The sequence below is a fragment of the Oculina patagonica genome, chromosome 1, assembly GCF_052425735.1.
Source record: "Oculina patagonica isolate OP01 chromosome 1, crgOcupat, whole genome shotgun sequence".
NCBI lineage: Eukaryota > Metazoa > Cnidaria > Anthozoa > Scleractinia > Oculinidae > Oculina > Oculina patagonica.
In genome coordinates, this window is record NC_135758.1 from 14,795 (window position 1) to 35,997 (window position 21,203).

The following is a 21,203-nucleotide window of genomic DNA, read 5'->3' on the forward strand; positions in this document are numbered from 1 at the left end:
GGGGGCGCTTATTGGAAGGAGGGCGCTAAATCGAATCATTACAGTAATCAACCTACCTTGCAGATAACTGTTTTTCTTCTCATTTCCTCTTACCCCGAACTCTTTCTAATAAATAGTATTTTGTCCTAGATTGACTTATAGGTAAATTCTTCGGTGTACGATGAGTATCATGCGTTAAAATCTTGAAAAGTTACATGAAATCTTGAAAAAATACATAAAATCTTGAAAAGTTACATGATATCTTGAAAAAATACATTAAATCTTGAAAAGTGACATGAAATCTTGAAAAAATACATAAAATCTTGAAAAGTTACATGATATCTTGAAAAAATACATTAAATCTTGAAAAGTGAAATGAAATCTTGAAAAACACGAAAAATCTTGAAAACAAAGTGAAAAATCTTGAAAAACGCGAAAAATCTTGAAAAACACGAAAAATCTTGAAAAACGGTAAAAAATCTTGAAAAACGCAAAAAAATCTTGAAAAACGCGAAAAAAATCTTGAAAAACGCGAAAAATCTTGAAAAACACGAAAAATCTTGAAAAACGCAAAAAAATCTTGAAAAACGCAAAAAAATCTTGAAAAACGCAAAAAAATCTTGAAAAACGCGAAAAAAATCTTGAAAACGCGAAAAAGCTTGAAGATTAATAAAGGTCAAATGAGATATTGATCTCACGTGAGACGACGTGCTTGCATGTTGAATACATGTCTGTTAGGCCAAACACTACTCCCTTTGAGCTGTTTCGGTAAAAGTATTGGTTGAGATTTGCGTTTTGGAACTCAACTAACTGCCTCCATTTTTTTATTCGTTTTGTCTCGTTACTTGCATCCAACAAATAAACTGAGAGATCAAGAGAGAGATCAAGATCTCATTTGACCTTTTCATGATAATTTTCAAGCTTCCAGCGTTTATATCAACATTTTCGCGTGATTTTCAAGATTGTTTGGCGTTTTTCACGTTTTCTCGCGTTTTTCAAGATTTTTTCGCGTTTTCAAAATTTTTCGCGTTTTTCAAGATTTTTTTGCGTTTTCAAGATTTTTTCGCGTTTTCAAGATTTTTCGTGTTTTTCAAGATTTTTCGCGTTTTTCAAGATTTTTTTCGCGTTTTCAAGATTTTTTCGCGTTTTTCAAGATTTTTCACTTTGTTTTCGAGATTTTTTCGTGTTTTTCAAGATTTCATGTCACTTTTCAAGATTTTTTATGTATTTTTTCAAGATTTCATGTAACTTTTCAAGATTTTATGTATTTTTTCAAGATTTTAACGCATGATACTCATCGTACACCGTAAAATTCTATTACATATGCGTGCTGCTGACAGCAAAGATAATTTACAAATGAGTGTTGTTGGTTTTGTTTATTCCCATGTTGCTTCAGACGCTGAGTTTGGCTTAAAAACGTACAGCAACCTAATTATAAAAAAAGCCGTCTCTTGTTAACATTTTAAAGTCCGATTTCAGTTCATTTCCTGATGTGAACAACTCCATTTTCCAGTGATATGCAGAGATAGTTTTTTTCTCGCTGTTAGCTGTTAAAGTTGCTTAGGATCTCCAAGTAGAAATTCACATCAGCTGCTGTGTCACAGTTACACATGTAGTCGATGCACCTGAACGGAGAACCTTTCTGCTTGTTCTATCTAAAGTCCACCGCTATGTGGAGCCTTGAATGATTTTTCTAATTCTATCTGAGTCCCTTTGCAAGTCTGTGTTCTGTGGATCAAGTTTTAGAGCTGATTCATAATCCTGAAGAGCTGTAAAGAAAAACAACGAGTATCAGCATGTAACCTGGCCGATAAACACCTTGACGTGGAAAAAAATAAATCTATAATTATAGTAAGCTGACGTCTCGTTAGCCTTGCTCAATGCAAATCCCAGGAGACTGTTTAAGAGGCTGTATCTGTAATAGTGGTCTGCCCGATCTGGCTTGTTAAATAGATTTCGCTCTTTTCTAGTGTGTTGCAAGACTTTCATGTACTTATACTAAAAACACAATTCACTTGACCGGATCATTAATTTTTTTCGAGTTTTTAAGGATTTTCGGTTCACCCGAACGAGCACTTGTAACGACCACTGTCAAGGCTTAAATTTACCACAACTTTGAAAATTAATTAAAAAAGAACTAACAACTTCTGTACCAAACAAATACTACAGCCTGTTAAATTATGTCTTTTTTATTTATCACACCAACTTTCACGAACATTGAGCTCGAATCAAGCTAGCAGCAAAACATTAATGACACCCCTATCATACACCTTGATGAAACACTTGAAAACGGCTCAGATTCAAACTTTATTTTTGAAAAAGTGAGGCGGTCTACTTCAATCAAACCAACGCAGCCGAAAAGTAGATGTAATAGAAAATGTTCCTATCGAAAAAAACCTTTTGGTATCGTCTTAATGAAATATTTACAGCTGTGTAAACTTGCCCAATTTCGAAGATCTTCATGTTTGCAGCCATTTTGAGGGACTCGTCGGGACGAGGAGTTTCATCAACTGGCCTCGCAGACATACCTCACACCTTCAGAAATAAACTAAGATTAGATATTAATGCAGTGCAGTTCAACTGAAAGAGAATAAATCGTGTTTAAAAATGGAAGCTCGACTTACATTTTGACTGTTACGGACGTCTACGGACGTACGGTTGTTACTATTGCAATTTCGCTCGATGATTCCACTAGAAATAACAATATTTGACATACAAACTTCGACTTAATGTAACCTATGAATCAGCTCAAGGCAGTATCTTTGTGCTTTTCCTTCCTTACTGGCGTACAGCAAAGATTTTCCATCGCAAAACGTTGAACGTCGAAGAAACAGCTGAAGAAACGGCCTGTCGGTCACTACTTCATGTATGAGGCACTATACGGTACACATACGGTACACAACGGTACTCCATACATGAAGTATATAACCGACCAATCGATAAACATGTCAGTTTGGTCTTCTTTACCTGATGCTTGCTGTTTTGTCGTGAAAACAACTTCGCTGTACGCCGGTAATGTAGGGAAAGCACTAGGTTACTACCTTTAACTGATTCAAACGCTACATTCAGTCAAAGTCTGCGTGTCAAATATTGTTATTTGTTGTGGAATCATCAAGCGAAATTCGAACAAGAATGACCTTACGCCCGTAGAAATCGTTGAAATGTAAGTCGAGCTTCCATTTTTAAACACGATTTATTCTCTTTCAGTTGAACTGCAATGCATTTATATCTAATCTTTGTCTATTTCTGATGGTGTTAGGTATGTCTGCGAGGCCAGTTGATGAAACTCCTCGTCCTGACGAGTCCCTCAAAATGGCTGCAAACATGAAGATCTTCGAAATTGGGCAAGTTTACACAGCTGTAAATATTTCATTAAGACGATACCAAAAGGTTTTTTTCGATAGGAACATTTTCTATTACATCTACTTTTCGGCTGCGTTGGTTTGATTGAAGTAGACCGCCTCACTTTTTCAAAAATAAAGTTTGAATCTGAGCCGTTTTCAAGTGTTTCATCAAGGTGTGTGATAGGGGTGTCGTTAATGTTTTGCTGCTAGCTTGATTCGAGCTCAATGTTCGTGAAATGTAGTGTGATAAATTAAAAAGACATAATTTAACAGGCTGTAGTGTTTGTTTGGTACAGAAGTTGTTAGTTCTTTTTTAATTAATTTTCAAAGTTGTGGTAAATTTAAGCCTTGACAGTGGTCGTTACAAGTGCTCGTTCGGGTGAAACGAAAATCCTTAAAAACTCGAAAAAAATTAATGATCCGGTCAAGTGAATTGTGTTTTTAGTATAAGTACATGAAAGTCTTGCAACACACTAGAAAAGAGCGAAATCTATTTAACAAGCCAGATCGGGCAGACCACTATTACAGATACAGCCTCTTAAGTTTCATGCCATCTTTGTATTTGAAAGAGGAAAACGTGGGATGGTTAGTGTACTTCACTCCGGATTGAGCAGTCTGCGTTGGAGCCTCTAGCGGAGGGGTTCGTCACGAGGGTCACACCCCCCCCCCTCCCTCTTGCAACTTTTTAACTCGCCGTTTTTCGTGCTTATCTCGCTTTTCGCGCTGCTTCCCAAAAAACCGAATACCTCTAACGGGCTTTGTGTTCTTAGGCTTGTAATTTAAGTTACTCTTATTAAGTGCCTCTCTCTTTAAAGGTGCTTGGAGGGGGGGAGGGAGGGTAAGAAAAAGAAAGCATCAGCCACGTCACGGACTTCGCATCTTAAAAACTGGCCGTCTTTCGTTATCAGATTCGTTATCGGTCTTATAACCCATTTATAGCACAACTTCTTTAAGTAAACCAAGTTTAACCAATAAAAATCATCAAAAGAAAAAACTGAGAGGCTGAATTTGACTTGGGGTGCAAGTAGGCTCTAACTTGTGCTTCCATTATACTAAATTTAAAGTCGGCAAACCGCAGAGAGAAACTTCTAATAATGAAGAAAAACAAAGGAAATCAAATTTAAACATTGTTTAACTAAACAGCTCTTAAACTTAAGCTTCAGTGTGAATGGGGCATTTATCTTCCTCAGTCTTATTTATTATCTGTGTATGACTACTTCTTTTCGATGCTTTGGTGTTTCTATCCGACGCAGACTTACGGGTAACGCTGTCTTTATAAGCCAAATACAGAAAAATAGACATTCGTCTTAGGGAATTTGCGTTTTAAAAAGGTAATAGTTTTAGAGGATACCTGTTTTCTCTTAAAGACATCCGTTTGAGAGAGGCATCAAGTGATCGCTTTGTTGCATAACAAGTGTTGCTTACCTAAAACGTATTCTTGCAGTTGCATGTAAGCAGTTCCTCTTCTAACATGCGCCTTACATCTGGATGCACAATTGGCCTGAACTGGCGGCACAAGGAGCTCTAATGACTGATGAACAAAACAAATACAACTGGAATTAACGAATGTATGGAACAAATGAACGTTTTTCAAAAAAGAGAGCTTAAGTAAAGAATCTTACACTTGTACAGTCTTGTATGCATTCTTTGTATTGTTTTAATTGAAGATGGCAAGCTGCTCTGTTGGAATACAATCTTTAAAAAGTTAAGGAAAAAGTCACTCTTTCACCTAAACTTGCTCCAAGTTGGTCGTTTACAAATCAGGGCACGTTGGATTTGCTTGTCAGACGTGCAGGTTAAAAAACGTGGAACACGTGCGCCTGGTAACGAAGCATCTCCAAGCCATATTGACACGCCTATTGCTCGAAAGATATATTTTAGCCTCTCGCGTGGCATTGACATCAACAACCTTCTGCCCTAAATAAGACCCACGAGCTTCACTCTAATAAACCATTGTACCCATTTATAGAGAGCTAATAACTTGGAGCAAGTCTTGCTTTCACCACGATCAAGCCATTGTTTGGTTAAATTCTAACAATCTAGTTAAAAGTCGGTGACCCTTTTCAAAATACCATCCTTGTAAGAAAATAACAAGCACAAAGTTATAGTGTTCATTAAAAAAGTCTTACAAAACTACTTCTCAAAGGAAATGCAACAGACAATTACTGGCAGTGAGTATTGGCCCAGGCGATGGCCATTAAAAAAGCTACTTTTATGCTCTTAAAGTGTACCTCGGCTGTAAAACAGTTCTGGCCAAAATAATGTTTACCACAGTCTAAAACCGTTTTGGTTATTAAAATTCGTGGACACGTTTTTAATTCGAAGACTGGGCCTTTGATTGGTCAATTTTTGTGCCAGCACGGGAAATTTTTTCCCTTGTCCAGTATGATTTGTAATTTAGACATTATTTCAAACAGCTCAACGTCAACTTGCCTCAAGAGCAGAACTTCCTTTTAATCTTTCCCCTTTTTGTATCCCAACCTCCCCCCCCACCCCCACCCCCCAAAAAAACACTTTGAGCAGTGTGGAAATAAAGGATACGATGGAATAGAGTCATCCAGGACAATGGCTGCAGTGAATGCGTTAATTGCTGCTACAAAGTTTCCTGCCTTGTAAAATCCACTGTTGAATAAAAATCAATAATAAGTCAGACCATCATAAAAGTGGGTTCATGACTCTTCATTAAACTGCAAACAAATTCCTTCTTCCATTTCAAACTTTCTATTATGTAATTATGCTTCAGAGATTTAGAATATTAGAGCGGTTTTCACTTGAGTGTCGAAAGTAAATTGCGTTAGCTTTGGATTTGCATTGCTACGCTCAGTGATTGCACCACTTTCTCAGCGAATCAGAACTAAAACCAAAACCAATCGCGACTAGCTCGCGCACGTTTTCCTGCCCTTTGTGCCGGCTACATGTAGTTTCTTCGAGTTTTGATTGGTTTACTGGATTGTCTGTGTCCTCTGTGATTGGCCAGAGTAATCACTTTGGTTTTGGTCTTACGACACTCAATTGAAAATCGCTCTATCTTCTGGATTTCTTTATCAAAGTCCTTTTTTGTTTACCTGATTTTTTGTTTGTTTCCTTTCTTTTACATTGGCTGTTTCATTTGCTTTCTTGAATTAATTTATTCATGTGTTTTCCCTATTTACCCAGCTCCATTCATTATACTGATTTGAGTGTACACTGAGGCAAATATCAAGAATTTAAACTCATCTAATAATACCTATTAGTCTTGCACTTAAAACCAACTCACATTCCTTTGTCTTTCAGCCATACTGGGTTCATTTCTTCCATATCAACAGCATCAGTGTTAGTATTATCTGTTTTGCGACCAGCACTGGCCATCTTTTTTAGCCACTAAATGAAAAACAAAGGTAGTTGTGTTGTTTATGGTTGCCCTTTAGTTCATTGTGGGTAACTGGTTAAGTTATGTAATTTAAATCTTACTTCTTTTTTCTAACATCTGATTAGAAGGGAATTGCTTAAGGTGCCCATGAAGTAAAATATAATTGCTGTATATTTTAAAGGCTTTTCAAAATAAAGTGGAAAGGGCGTTTTCCTTTTTGCAATATCTTTTTTAGTTTTAGAGATATTTTCGTTTTTGTATTATGCAAATGAGAAAAGTGATGATTTTATTTATTGTTCCACAAAAAGAAGAAGCACTGAATCAATAATATCTCTAGGAATATTTGAGCTGTGTTCATCAAACTTGGCACCATTTTTTACACCACAAAAGGCACAAAATGACACCTGTCATGCCATTGCCATGGCAACCATTTTGTTGCAAATACCTATTTTAATTAATACTCACATCCCCAGTTTTTGCTTAACTAAAGATGATCCACTCCCAACGAGCTAGTGAGGAGAGTTAGGGTAATATGGGCATCATGTGTGCTTCAAGCCGGACCCTCTGTCCCACATTTAAGGGGTGCAAATGGAGATATTCAGTTTATGAAAGAAAGAGACTGGATCCATGAGTGTTGCCATGGTTATGTCATAGTATGAGCAATCTTGCACATTTGAGGAAGGTCACTTCCGATGCCAAGTTTAAATAATATAACTGTTTTATTTTCAGAGAAATCTTTGATTTTGTGATGTATCTTTCAGTGGAACAATTTTATGACGTTATCACTTTCCTTATTTGCATAACATAAAAACTTGAATATCTCCTGAACGAAATAAGATTTTTCAAAACGGTAAATGCCATTCTTCTTTATTTGTAAACGTCTTTCAAATAAGCATCAATTAAAGTAATAAAGTTTCTAGATTTGCATTCCTATTTTTCTAATTCTATGGCAACAACCAGTGGAAACTCTAGAGATGGGCATTTTCTTGCTCCAAAAAGAGACCTAAAAATTTTCTGGGCCCTTAAAGGCTTGTCTTTTTCCATATCATAATGTCCTTGTGAAGTGAGGAGGGGAGAAGGGGAACACACACTGAAACACTCTCCAAATGCATCCCTGCCACCTGGTGAGTTATGCCCCGTGGCATCAAACATTGTTTCCAGGTATGGTGTTGTTCCAGAAAACTTCCATACTCTTTCCATGGGAGGTTAGTTGGTTTAAGTACCCCCACCCCTCTGGAAATTCCAGTTAAGATCCATACTTTCCTTTAAAAATTTTGGCATTTGAGACCCCACCCCCAGCCAGTCAGAATTTCCAATGACCTTCCATAGGGTGGGTATAGATACAGCCCATTCTTGTGATCTAGGACATTACGGACCTTCTCAAATTCATAAAAAGAAAAAATTAAAAAAAAGTGTACCCCCTTAACAAACAAAGAGGAAGGGGTATAGATGTCAGAGATGTGAGATGTAAAACAAACCTCTTCCTCTTCTGGAGCTTTTGACTCCCTGGCAGCTGTTTTGAAAACCCTTGGAGTGAATGACACTGAAATTGAACCTGATGACCTGGGTTCAGGCACTGGCTTCTCAAACAACTCTTTCCTTTTACCTAACAAACAAAATAAAAATTGTGAATAAAGGGAATGAAAGGGTTACTGAGAGAATTATAGACCGTAGGTATTGTTCATACCATTTGTTTGTTGTTTATTGTGAATTTTCTTTGCCGCTGGTTTTTTGTTTGTCTTTTGCATTTCTTTAGTTTCTTCAATGCTTGAATCAACATTTGTTTTCGACATGTTGACTTCCTCTATTTCAGTAATTTCTTGTTTTGATCTTTCTTGTTCTTTGCTGGATTGTACTTGTTGGTTTTCTTTCCATCTTTCAATTGCTTCTGTGGCCTTCTTACGTTCTTCTTCCTTTATAGCATCTATTCTGGCTCTTTCCTCCTGTTCTAACTGGTAACAAACATACGACAAGGGAATAAAAACATGAATTTAAAAAATCAAAACACTGTCTTATAAAGTATTGAGACAAAGAAGTGGACTAAAAGATTGCCTTCAAGGCATGGAAACAAGGGCTGGGAGTGTTTTGTTCCATAAAATATCCATACCCTTCCCACGGAACGTTCTTCGGTTAAAATCCTCCTCTCGAAATTCCATTTTAGCTTCATACTTTCCTTTAAAAAATTTTGGATTTTATACCCCCACTGCCCCACTCCTCCTCCTCTGAATTTCTAATGACCTTCTTTGGGGCAGGGGTGGATATTTTTGGAACCACGCAATTTCCCTTAAGCAAAAAAAATATATATCCCCCATTCTGTTTTCTCTTTCTTCCATCCCTGCCTTCCATTCCTCTCAAAGTCACTTTTGACTTCAGATTTTGTTCACAAATGATTCAACTAAGAAAGCTTCACCAAGGAGGGATAGAGTTCAGTGTTGATTTACATGCCGGCCAGGGATATATATGAGACAACCTTTTGAAGAAATTGCAGAAAAAATTATTTTAATGGTGGAAATTAAATGTACGTACATGTACATAGTTACAAGAAAGAAATCTGCCTCTGGATCCTATTAAAAGGGGGCTGATGGCTGGAGCCCAGCCTAAAACTTTCACTGTGGAGCCTGGACGCCCCATTGTTTTGCTGCTTGGAGCCCTTTGTTGCAAAACCCTGAGAATGTTTGTCACAGAACCTCAAACCCCATTTTTTGCCAGAGTGCATTTTACGTAGGTTTCGCCGAAGATCTTTAACATGGATTTCAAAATTGCGCGGAATACTGGCATATGATCATAGTCGGCACCTTTAAACTGTGGTACAGATGACCTTTTTTGTATGAATAAAGAAGGACCTTGGCGTAGACCTATAAAAAAACTTGGCGTAAACATGGAATGCAACCTGGCATTTTTTGGGTACCTGGGGCCTTGGAGTGCGGCTTCTTTGGGCCTGGAGCCCTGCCTCATATAAGACATAAAAAGTAAACTTGTCAGTTAAGATAATAGCTGTTAACGATTAACATGATATTATTCAGCAACAAACCTTCATTTGCTCTTTAAGTGCCAATTTCTCTTGTTCTCTTTTCTCTGCTGCTTTACGTTCCTTTTCTTCTTCTGCTCTCTTGTGTGCTTTACCAACAGCTTCTTCTCGTTTTCTTTTCATGAATTCTTTGTCCTCTGATTCAGAGACCAGTAACTGGTTCCATTGCAAAGGGCTTTTCTTAACCAGTTGAAATTTGATAACTCCATTACCAAAAGTCGCTTTACTTTTGGTGTCTTCAACTTCATTAAACAGACAGACTTCAAAAATATATGGTGGATAGCTAACCTGTGAAAATATAATATCAACATTTTAACCATTTTTATCCAAAGAAAGAGTAGAAAGCTGATCTCAATTTGTGATTTATTTATTGGCAAGGCAATTTGGCCCAATGCTAACTAACCTTGATGTAGTCATCAATCGAAAATATGTCTACTCGATTTGGGGGCACTCCTTTCAACGGAACAGTAATTAAAACTGTCTCACCGCTCTCCTCCCAATCGTAATCTTTCACCTGTATCGGCATTTTACCACATTTTAACTTCTAAAACAAGGTAAACGCTGTTTTTGAGTCATATTTCTCTTCCCTTACACAAAATCTACCAGGCGCGTTTCTAAATGGTTCCCAGACCTCTTAATTTTAGTCATATCGCGCCAACTTCGAATCAAACATGGCGGACAAGAATGTACGGCGTAAAGTCGGTGTTGGTATCGGTGTGTTTATAAGCTCTCCTGATCATCCAAACTGTGTCATAGTTGGACAAAGAAAAGGATCTTCTGGAAGTGGGCAGTATGGGCTCCCAGGGGGGCACTTGGAGTTTGGGTAAGACATATTCACAATATGTAATGCTGGTTACGCAGGGTTACGTGAAAAACATCAAGTTTTTGCGCGCATTTATTACCTTACTACATGAAATTTTCGCGACACGTTAATTTCGCGATTTTGAGGTGCACATATTTCGCAACAATTAAATTTCGCGATTTTGCGAAAATTTTGTATTTTGAATCACTTTAATTTCGCGTTTTTGAGTGAGACACAATTTATATTTTCTTGGCAATATACAGTATTTCGTATAGTGTGATCGTCCGGGTGAGAGTAGTTCTGAGAAGAACTGTTGTTGGTGACTGACGTTTCGACAACCTGAGCGGAAGTCATCTTCAGAGTCAAGTGAAAAGTTGTTGTCAGTCGATGATGTTATAAGTCTGGTCCGTTGAAGCTGATTGGTCAGTTAAGCCGTGATGTTATTGGCTGTAAGACTCGTGTAAAGTTTGTCATCAGTAATTGGCCGGTTTCGATCCGTCTATTGTTAGTCTAATTAAGTCGTTCTGTTTCGTCTATTGTTAGTCAAATTAAGTCGTTTTGTTGGCGGTTTGTTTGTCGCTTCTGTTTACGTCGTGAATAAGTCATTTGTAAGGTGCCGGTAGTTGTTGACATCTGTTGATAGGCGTCTGTTCTAAGTTTGTGTACCAGCTTTCCAGAGTCAGTCGTTGAAAATAGTTAGTACTGTAGGTTAAGCATTCAGCAGAGTCCCAGTCGATTTTGATGACTTCCGCTTAGGTTGTCGAAACGTCAGTCACCAACAACAGTTCTTCTCAGAACTACTCTCACCCGGACGATCACACTATACGAACTACTGATACTCCTGGGTTCAAACCATTTACTGTAATATACAGTATGTTGCCCTATTTCCCGGACACCCTAGCCTGAGTATCAGGCTTTTCTAAGGGGTAGGGGGGAAAGGAAGGAGCGCGGACGGAAAGAAAAGCCTGACACAGACGCTTTAATTCCAGTTTTCCACCCCTCACGGCGTGATAAGCGTCAACCAATCAAATTCATTTCCGGTTGTCACTTGCGAAGCCGGACCAAGATATAACTGATAAGACACAATACATCTTGCAACAATATTTATAATGCCGATCCCGGCATCAATAAAATGCAAGTAATCAACGTTTTCACGGAACATATATCTTGTCCTTACACGGCGAAAATTTCGAGAGTTTAAAGCATATCTTACAAATAGAATTGAGCAAAAACAAACTAGCAAAACATGTGGCAAAGAAGTGTGAAACAAACAGGAAACCACGCAGCGCAGACTATTATGCAATGACCTCTAGACATTTCCTTGGCCACAATCTTATAGCTCTATTCTGTCTATTTAATACATAATGCCTCTAAATAAAACAGTGCCCCTCAGAAAGATGTGAGAAGCAAATTACATTGAAAAACCGAATTTAACACAGAACGGCAAGGGTACAAATGTCACAAACGTAGGCCCGTCACCTTTATTTTGCTAAAACTCCGAGGACGTCGACTTTCCGTTTCACAAGCAGCTTTCGAGGCATAATTTCTGTCCTCTATTACGTCTAATTCCAGGAAAAACTGTAGAGCGCCTTCACGAGCCGTTTTGAAGTCGTCGCCTTCCATAAATACACTGAAATAACGCTGAATAACGTCGAGCGAAGTTTTCGTTCACTGTTCGTTCGCGTGGACATCGGTTCATAGAAGACGCCGTTATGAAATCTTTATTTCCTGCCGGTGGTGTGACGTCAGGGCCCATTGTGAATTACCCAATCAGCGCCACATCCAGAATCTGGATGTTCGACATGATCCAATCAAAGTGTTTGTGTCAGGCCTTCCTCTCCTCTTTCCTTCCCTACCCTCCCCCCTCCCCTTAGGAAGGCCTGATACTCAGGTTACGGACACCCCTATTTCCGGACACTTCGACTTAAAATTTTCGTATATCCTCGTAACAGTAAAATTAAGTTAAACAAAATTATTCATTCCTAAGCTTATTTAAGGAGAAATTTTACTTTCTGAGTCTTTAGCGCGAAATATACCCAGCAAAAAGTATTAACAATGATTTGCGAAGGCTCCACGCAAACGTTTTCATAATGACCTCGCGCTGGAATTGAACAAGCTTTGAGCTTTTTGATGTCATAAATTGGTGTTTCTGATGGCTTTGCGATCAAATTGCACGTGCACGCAAGGTTGTGTTTGGAAACAGTCATAAGCATTACCAGGATTTCACTCGCTGAGAGAAATCACATCTTTCACATCTGAAAATGTGAAAATTCGAAACATTCCTACGACCTTCCGTTCCGTTCCTACTATTATTCTTATTCTTATAACTCTCTTCGCAGCACTTTACTTGCTATCAGCAACTCCTAGTAACAAAATATATGGAAAAAAACCTTGATATAACAAAACCTCGATATAGTGAACACATTTTGTCAGTCCCTTGGCCCTTCGTTATATCAAGGTTCCACTGTACCTGGATGAGAGAATTCCCTACCCTTTCATATATCTAAACTTTCATATACCTAAAGCATGAAAGAGGTACCACTTTTGGGTGGAGCCTCCCCATATAGGCCATTATAGGGTGTACCCCCCAGACCTTGAGGAAAAAGGTATTGTACAAGAGGTATCCACTCCACTGTGGGTGTACATGTGGGTTGACCTTCTTTTTACAAGCATCACGTTTTTTATCCTCCTTGTACAGTGAAGAGTGGTCTGAATGTGCAATAAGAGAAACTTTGGAGGAAACAGGGCTTAAGATTAAGAATGTCTCATTTGCAACCATTGTCAATGCAGTTGTCCCTAAAGAAGATTACCATTATATAACAATATTCATGAAAGGTGACATTGATGTCAGCCACTCAAGAGAGCCAGAAAACACGGAACCAGATAAGTGTAACGGTAAGGAATAGCAATAAGGAAAGAAAGATGGAAAAGTTTAATTTTAAATGAAAATTTTTCAAAAGAAACTTAAAAATTTGGTAATGAAATAAAAAAGATATAATGTTCATCTTTGGTATTGGTTACCATGAGTCTTAGTGATTAGAGTGTCCATCCAGTGTTTGAGAGGTCATGACATTTTAATGTCAAAAAAAAATCCAATTGGGGAATCAGATTTTTCTTTGTCCTGCACTCATGACATGATGAACATTGCACCTTTCTCAAATCCCATTTTGTCTAGCAAAAAACACAACTGCAAGCATTCTTTTTACATAATTAATTTTATTAGATGTATCAACTTTAAGCCTCATTTTCAGCTGCCGCTTCTAACTCCTGAGAAAGAAAGCAATCAAAGGGGGGCAGCTGAAATTCAGGCTATCAATTGTTATGAAGCGACTGTCTGTGTGGGGTGGCCAAGTTTTGATAGTATACACATGGATCCAAGTTGCGCAGGTGTCAACTTTCTTGCATGTTGTCCCTATCTTTGATCACTGAAGGTTGTGAACAGGTTCCCTTGTGGGATTGGGGCAAGAGCAGAGCTCAACACAAAAATTGGCAGGTGGAGTGAGCCAAGGGTGGCCCAAGGGTGTAGCAAGATGTCTCTCCAAAGACCATGCTTGGCTCCCTCTGCCTGGCCTGGTCACACTCTGCTTGCTCCGCTTGCTGATAGTTTCTTTGTTTTTACCCTACATTCCACTCAGGAGTTTGTTTGTAGTTTTGACGCTGATTCTTTTTTGATGCTCACAGTTGAACAATTGGTTTACAAAGCCTCTTTTTAAAAGTCATTCTTGTTAAGCAGCCTCCTAAATGGATAGAAATTATTCCTGTCCATTAGGGAGGCAAAAAGAAATACAAGGCAAAAGAAATACAACAAAGTAGGCAGGCTCACAATAACGTTTATTGTTCTGTTGTTTTCAATAGGTTGGGAGTGGTATGACTGGAACTCTGACACATTTCCAACTCCACTTTTTGAACCTCTCAGAATAGCAAGACTGCAGGGTTTCCAACCATTTGACTGTAATGCACACGGACACAGCAACTCTACACTGTTCAGCATTTGTCCTCAGTAGAACCAGACAATGTGTTGACAAAACAAGAAAAGCGAACACTGTTTTTCTCATCTCCTTGATTACGAATCATATAAAAATTCTGCAGATGAATGAATGATATAGGTGCTTTTATAGCGCATTTACAAAGCTCAATGCGCTTCACAATTAGAATTTTGGGATGAGATCGGACATCAGATCGGACATCACAATAGTTATGAGTATCAGCTACAGATAATGCTTTTAAAAAAAACTTGCTACTACACCATGTAGGATTTGTTTTGTGTTAACATGGTACATTTGTTGCCAAGAAGGCAAATTTGGTGACCATGAACATTTTGCAAAAAAAAAAAAATAGTTATAACATTAATCGATGTTTCGACGTATCAAACATCATTTTCAAGATGAAAAAGTTTGAAAAAAAAACTTGAACACTAACAAACTTTTTAATCTTGAAAATGATGTTTGATACATCGAAACGTCAATTCACATTATTACTAACTTTTCTTGTAAAGTGCACAAGCAACTCATCATCCGATCAACATTTTGATCATCTACCGGTAATACACATTCTGAAAAGAATGCTATTTAAGCCTGTCACTGTAAATATTGCTGTTTTCAAAAAATCTTTTTATAAGCATTGTTTAAATAACAAGAATAGTTAGGTTTAATGTTATAAAAATTAGATTTTCCTAGCCATAATAGGATATCAGTCCTGAATAAAAAGGCAGCATCCTCTGTGATGAACACTATACTGAGCTGGGATAAGCTTGGTTTTGTTGTCATTTTTTATTTTTATTAACTATTTCCATCTGCTCCACCATGTGGTAATAAAGTAAAGTCCACTACATGACCAAGTGCAAGAGAAATCTCTGATGATAGTAGATTGTGTAGGCAGACACTATCATGAGTGTATATCCAGGAGCCATTTTGGAAATCATATCTCTTAGGTCCACTGAAATTTAAGAAGTAAATTAACATTATTTTTTCACTTCTTGGTAACATACTGCAGTAACTGGTGATTTCTTCAACTGAGACACTTAAGGTAATAATAAAAAAAGAACAAGTATAGAGTGGAATCCCAATTTCTTAACCTCCAAGGAAAACAAAAATTATTTGGAGAAATTAGAAGTTCGAGAAATTCGGGCCAAAATTGCAGTGTTGAACTAAGTGAAGCAAATCCAAGGGTTCAAGAGACGTATGGTTTGAGTTAGAAATACAAATACAAATGTTATTGATAACTCCCTGAGGGATCCCAGGGGCCTTTTATGTTATGAGGAGGTTGGAGAAATTAGGGTTTCACAACAATAAACATTTTAGTGAAGAAATTATTCTACATGACACGAGCGTGGGACAAAGAAAAAAATCTGAGTACCCGACGGGAATCGAACCCATGGCTTCCCAGATACCGGTTGGGCGCTTTAGATAGAGCGCCCAACCGGTGTCTGGGAGTCCATGGGTTGGATTCCTGTCGGGGACTCAGATTTTTTTCTCTGTCCCACGCTCGTGTCATGTAGAATAATTTCTTCACTATTTATCACCGAGCTTAAAATCTACCATCTTTATTATTTACAATAAACATTTTATGTTTACCTTGTAGGAGATGATAACCATATTTGCTTGTTAGGGCTTTGTTTGTTGATTACATAAGTACCACGTCCTGCTAAAAGTGTAAAAATGCAACAAATTCAGCCCATGCTTATCTTATGTATTCTTTGTTAGAAAAGAAGTGAAGTAGGAAAGGTTAACTATATAAAAACTACATAAAATTCATAATCACATTAACTGCAACAATTAAATTTTGTTAGACTTTGGCAGACCTCTGTAGCATATCAAAGGTGCCTATGAAAAAAATTGATGCAAATCAAACAGCACAGTTTTGTAGGGGATGATGCTCAGCTACACATGCTGTCCCACAAATGGTAATCAAGATTAGACCTCAACAAATCAAAATTAAGCATAATCCAAAATACAAAAAGGCAAACACACAAAATTTTTAGTAATTACCTCCTAAATTAACTGTAAGTACTCCATCCTAGAGGAACATTAACCAAGAGAAAGTAGATGTTAAATTTCACAATAACTGGGGTTAAATAACATAAAACAGAAGAAAGAGGACAAAAACAATATTCACTGTTTGATTTTAAAATATTACCAACATAATAAGTGTATGAAAGCAAATTACTCTAGCAAACCCCTGAAAGTACCATAATCTTTGGTTTTTTAAGGAAAATCATGAGCAAAGTGAATGCAGGGGTAATAACTTTGGCTGCTTGCACCCGTACTCACTTCATGTGATGGATTAGCCCCGGGGGGAGAGGGACGGGGAGCCGCGGGAGAACCCCAAGAGACCAACAGGCGTGGCCAGCAAGACCCCAAAGACCAAGAGAAGAGACCGGCACCCACGAGACCGACGGCAAAAAGTCGCACCCCAGAACACCCAGCGAGACCCAAGCGACGGAGACGCGAGCCCCCGCCTGGGAGTCCCCCCCGGGATTAAGCCCTTCCCAAATTTGCTTTGAGCCTCTGTAGAGAGGAAAGCCCCTATCCTATCATTAACTTACACTCAAATGAACATCATAGTCTGTGGGACTTGATGGACTTTCACCAAGGTCTTCAAATAATTCCGCTATAGCATCAAGTGTCTCATCTGCAATATTGTGATATGATAGCTCGTCTAAGGTGCTGAAAAAGAAAAGGAAAATTCTTGCATTGTACAGAGAAGATTTCTTTCTAGCCTGATACTTTACCCCCTCCCCTCCCCATCTTTTTGTGACACAATTCCCTTGCAACAACTGTGAGTCCCAACTGGACACTTAGCTATTTCAGTGACAAATACACCAAAATATAACAGGAATAAAATACCTTGCAGTGCAGAACTTCTTTTCCAAAGGGATTCCACTCTGGTAGAGCTGGGAGGGTAAGATATATAATTACAATAAAGTAAGAAATACCGAGCAAAAAATAATATGTAAGAATCTATCCGTCACGGATATGTCACGGATCCATCACGGACATAGCCTTCACGTGTTTTACCAAATTTGACCGTCACGGGTTTTACCAACAACTAAAAATGTTTGCAAATATAAGCTAATACGAAGGTCTTACCTTAAGTCTTGTTGAGAGCAGCGAATGATGTGATCTTTTGGGTGTCGTTGAAATTAAACTCTTTTTATTCAAAATTGAAGAACAGAACGCAAAAGTCTTCACGTCGAACTTTCTAAGGAGACTAATCCGTCGAATGGCGAACATTGCGGAGGGAAGCTTTCATCATCAAATGTCGAAATACGTCAGGCATTCCACGAAACTGGCAGCGGGGACCTGGATTCTATATTAGTACGCGGCCATTTTGAAAGAATGAAAGTCAAAGTCAAACGTAAGTTATATTTGTTGCAATATTCTCACGTTATTAAGCTGTATATCTTCTTAATTACCGAATAACTGTTGCGAAAAAATGAACTAACTTCTAATGTATTTTTTTTTCATGATCGCCGCACCGTTGCTGTTCAATCAAATAATTCTTTTTGCCTCTAGAGTGAGTACAAAACGTTGATGAAATCTGATCGAACTCTTCTTTGGACTCATTAGTACTTAAAATAATTTTGTAAAATTTGTACCACATGATCCCATGTGTTTATATTTTTTTATTACGTACCTACACTGAGCATCCTTGACGTGGACGCTGCAGGGCCATTCATGGTCAATTTATGAACATACCCCACCCCAAAATATTTGCTGAGGGGGGATCTCACATTTAAACCGTAGTTCCCCACAGTGACGTGAATTTACATGTGGATTTTTCAGGTGGATTGGTGTAGCCACATGGCGATGGGTGGCTAATGATGACAACTGTGGCATTTGTCGCATGGCATTTGATGGTTGCTGCCCTGATTGTAAAACACCAGGAGACGACTGTCCTTTAGGTAAAAATAGTCATGGTTGACGGGGTCAAGGCATTTCTGACAAACTATACCTTGCTGGTGCACGTTTCTGCGTCTATTCTATTTAGAACAGTCTCGGGCTTGATTTCCTCAAATGTAACTAGTATTACCAAGGGGGGGGGGGGGACTCGCATATAAAAGGGACGGGGATGCTCATCGGAAATTTTGAAAAAAAAAAAAACTAAAAGAGACCAATCTGGGTGTGGCTCAAGCTTTTCTTGACCCCTAAAAGATACCAAAAAAACTAAGTGTGGAATTTATATTTGTATATTTTTTCGTGTGCAGCCCTAAACGAGACCATTGTGGCTAAAAATTTTGGCGTTTTGCCCGGAACACCCTAAGCGAGACCAAAAATCTGAAATTTACACCCCTAAGCGAGACGACAAGCATCCCCGTCACTGTCATATGCGAGTTCCCCCCCCCCCTCCCTGGGTAGTACCGTATTTATTCGATTTACCGCCCTGGGCGCTTATTAAATTTTTGGACCTTGAGGGTGGGCGCTTATTCGAGGTGGGCGCTTATTCGAGGCTGGGCGCTTATTAAATTTTCACCATTTTAAGCAAGTAGCACGTTTATTTTGCAAGAAAACAACAATTATAATAACTAAATGTGAAGGTGTACGAAAGCTGAAATTTTTCGGGATAGTCATTTAATAGTCAATTTTAATCTCAACTTCAACAATAATCATCCTTTCTTTTGTGCCCTCAATTTAGAGGGGTGGGGGTGGGCGGTTATTCGAGGCTGGGCGCTTATTAACCCTAACCTAACCCTAACCCTAACCCTAACCCTAACCCTATTTGAGAACCATCCAGAGGTGCTCAAAAGGAGGTGTGTGTGTGTGTGTGTGGGGGGGGGGGTGCTGAAGAGAATTTGGGCTATTTCCTTGCTCAAAAAGCATAAGAGGTGGGGGGGGGGCATCAGACCTCAACCTTCTGTGTACCAAAAAACTTCAGGCATGGAGATTCATTAAACAAGACAGTAGAGACTGAAATAATGTAGGACATTTAACCACGAATTGACAAAATGTGGTCTTCTCTTTCAGTTTGGGGTCGTTGTTCTCATGTGTTCCACATGCACTGTATTCTCAAGTGGCTCAATTCTCAACTTCACCAACAGCTGTGTCCCATGTGCAGACAAGAATGGCAGTTTAAAGAATAAAATCTCATAAAAAAGCTATATTGTCACACTTCCAGGCTGGACCTTTGTATCTTTCTTCTAGAACTTTATCACTACATGAACAAAGAGGAAAATCAGGAACTGACACTTTGTATATAGTACATTCATGTAAGCAAGATCATTTTGTACAGTAGCAAGTCAAAATAAAATGTGGTGTAAATAAGTCAAATAAATATCAAAGTTCTTGACTTGTGCTATTAGATACCACAACATGTAAGTTGCGGTGAATGGAAAATGCTGACTTGTTTACTAACCTGTCATAAACACGAGAGGAATGAGTTGTGAGAACTTAAAAGTTTGTGTGAGGGACTATCAACTGTTTCCAGACTCACTAAGTGTTAGCATCAGAACATGAAAACAAACATCAGGTTTAAAGGTATAACTTCAGTGTTCTCCCTAGATACTTTAGGCCAGACGGGTCGCCTAGCTTGATTCACAGGAAAATCGTTGCCGCCTGGCTTAAAATTGAAGATAAAAAAAACGTTACCTTAAGTTGAAATCTGGAACTGGGAATTCCTATCCATAAACAACAAAGAAGTCGATGAAACTTTTAATACATTGATTAATTACCCTTGCATCAATATATGTTCAATCCTGTGATCAGGGTCTGGAAGGGTATTTTCGGGATCCGGGATTTGACTAAAATACAGTGCGGGATTCGGGAAAACGCAAGATATCTTGACGGGATTCGGGATTTGACTGCTCTCCGGGAAGTGGGATTAACTGAAATTTAGACACGGGATGCGGGATTTTTAACCTTTCTGTCGGGAAATCGGGAAGTCGTCACGACACAAATGGTCGTTCAAGCAGCGAACGCGAATCAAGCGGGCGTGGTGTCTCGCTTCAGATAAGACGCGGTCGACACTGTAAACTTCTTTAGTGCTCTTTCATCATACTGATGTATGAAAAGCTATTTTCGTTTTTTTTACACGCGTAAGTTCAAAATATCAGTCGAAAGCGCCAATCTACATCTTACTTTTTTTTTTATTGGGGGGGGGGGGAGAGGGGCTAAGAGAAAAAACGGGATTTGGGATAGCCATTTTAAAAAATGCGGGATGCGGGATTTTCTTAAAAAAGGAGCGGGAATGCGGGATCAGGACCCCCCTTCCAGACCCTGTGTGATGCATTCGTTTTGTTGGTCGGCAGCTATACCAATTAATCAAAATGTCATAGGAACACAACGGCACTTCAAGGTGTCGTACAAGTACGTGGGATACTAAACGAAATTCCCGCGTTCGTGGAAAGAATGGTGAACTCAGTCGACTTGGGTTGCTCGGAACAGAAACAAAAAGCTTCTCAAAGCCTGACGCAAAGTAAATAAGTTCATTTCTTACTCTGGAAATGAGACAGAAAACGTGTGGAACAAGTTCCACAGATCAGGTTTTGACATTTTAAAATCACAGTCAGAATACCCCCTGGCCTTCACAAAATCCTAGGGAGAACACTGAACTTGTCAAGCCTGTTTACATACAGTGGCTGGTAATCGAACCTATGTTTACATAATTTGCATTGTACAAAACATCTACTGTGGCCAAATTAGAGATCATGTGGATATGATAAAAATTTACGCAGCGACTCACCTCCAATGTCAAGCCATTGTGGTC

At 38.6% G+C, this 21,203-nt stretch overlaps 3 protein-coding genes and 2 long non-coding RNA genes across 8 annotated transcripts; 2 read left to right on the plus strand and 3 right to left on the minus strand.

Moving 5' to 3' along the window:
* Window positions 1–1,340: 1,340 nt before the first annotated feature.
* On the minus strand, window positions 1,341–10,317 carry LOC144651304 (dynein axonemal assembly factor 4-like). The gene is made up of 9 exons (XM_078511252.1): window positions 10,104–10,317; window positions 9,704–9,988; window positions 8,360–8,624; window positions 8,151–8,278; window positions 6,580–6,683; window positions 5,865–5,945; window positions 4,946–5,018; window positions 4,749–4,854; window positions 1,341–1,748 (listed from the first exon to the last, which is right to left on the minus strand). The coding sequence occupies exons 1-9, from the start codon at window positions 10,224–10,226 to the stop codon at window positions 1,648–1,650; spliced, it is 1,266 nt and encodes a 421-aa protein (XP_078367378.1). The 5' UTR covers window positions 10,227–10,317; the 3' UTR covers window positions 1,341–1,647.
* LOC144651345 (uncharacterized) lies at window positions 2,278–2,736 on the minus strand. The gene is made up of 2 exons (XR_013570298.1): window positions 2,604–2,736; window positions 2,278–2,514 (listed from the first exon to the last, which is right to left on the minus strand). It is a non-coding gene; the product is annotated as an uncharacterized LOC144651345 (long non-coding RNA).
* Window positions 10,318–10,356: 39 nt separating the features above from the next.
* On the plus strand, window positions 10,357–15,280 carry LOC144651322 (nucleotide triphosphate diphosphatase NUDT15-like). Its single transcript, XM_078511274.1, has 3 exons — window positions 10,357–10,523; window positions 13,201–13,397; window positions 14,358–15,280. The coding sequence occupies exons 1-3, from the start codon at window positions 10,372–10,374 to the stop codon at window positions 14,504–14,506; spliced, it is 498 nt and encodes a 165-aa protein (XP_078367400.1). The 5' UTR covers window positions 10,357–10,371; the 3' UTR covers window positions 14,507–15,280.
* On the minus strand, window positions 14,317–17,798 carry LOC144651315 (frataxin, mitochondrial-like). The gene is made up of 6 exons (XM_078511264.1): window positions 17,591–17,798; window positions 17,348–17,394; window positions 17,047–17,167; window positions 16,490–16,517; window positions 16,076–16,145; window positions 14,317–15,437 (listed from the first exon to the last, which is right to left on the minus strand). Exons 1-6 carry the CDS (start codon window positions 17,732–17,734, stop codon window positions 15,281–15,283), a joined length of 567 nt encoding a protein of 188 aa, XP_078367390.1. The 5' UTR covers window positions 17,735–17,798; the 3' UTR covers window positions 14,317–15,280.
* Window positions 17,799–17,820: 22 nt separating this feature from the next.
* On the plus strand, window positions 17,821–19,779 carry LOC144651332 (uncharacterized). Of its 4 annotated transcripts, none has more exons than XR_013570285.1 (3): window positions 17,821–17,858; window positions 18,019–18,405; window positions 19,466–19,779. It is a non-coding gene; the product is annotated as an uncharacterized LOC144651332 (long non-coding RNA). The 4 variants fall into 4 exon arrangements; XR_013570293.1 differs by having other exon boundaries at window positions 17,833–17,858; window positions 18,287–18,405; XR_013570288.1 differs by lacking the exon at window positions 17,821–17,858 and adding an exon at window positions 17,874–18,017 and having other exon boundaries at window positions 18,287–18,405.
* Window positions 19,780–21,203: the final 1,424 nt, after the last annotated feature.

Coding starts and splice junctions, on each gene's coding strand:
- LOC144651304 (XM_078511252.1), bottom strand. CDS start 10,226: ATGCCGATACAGGTGAAAGATTACGATTGGGAGGAGAGCGGTGAGACA. Junction 6,684..8,150: donor AAGCTCCAGAAGAGGAAGAG/GTTTGTTTTACA, acceptor TTTTTCATTTAG/TGGCTAAAAAAGATGGCCAG. Junction 1,749..4,748: donor ACTGCAAGAATACGTTTTAG/GTAAGCAACACT, acceptor TTTTCTTTACAG/CTCTTCAGGATTATGAATCA.
- LOC144651322 (XM_078511274.1), top strand. CDS start 10,372: ATGGCGGACAAGAATGTACGGCGTAAAGTCGGTGTTGGTATCGGTGTG. Junction 10,524..13,200: donor GGGGGGCACTTGGAGTTTGG/GTAAGACATATT, acceptor CTCCTTGTACAG/TGAAGAGTGGTCTGAATGTG. Junction 13,398..14,357: donor GGAACCAGATAAGTGTAACG/GTAAGGAATAGC, acceptor TGTTTTCAATAG/GTTGGGAGTGGTATGACTGG.
- LOC144651315 (XM_078511264.1), bottom strand. CDS start 17,734: ATGTTCGCCATTCGACGGATTAGTCTCCTTAGAAAGTTCGACGTGAAG. Junction 17,395..17,590: donor TGCTCTCAACAAGACTTAAG/GTAAGACCTTCG, acceptor TTACCCTCCCAG/CTCTACCAGAGTGGAATCCC. Junction 16,146..16,489: donor ACTTACAGTTAATTTAGGAG/GTAATTACTAAA, acceptor TTACACTTTTAG/CAGGACGTGGTACTTATGTA.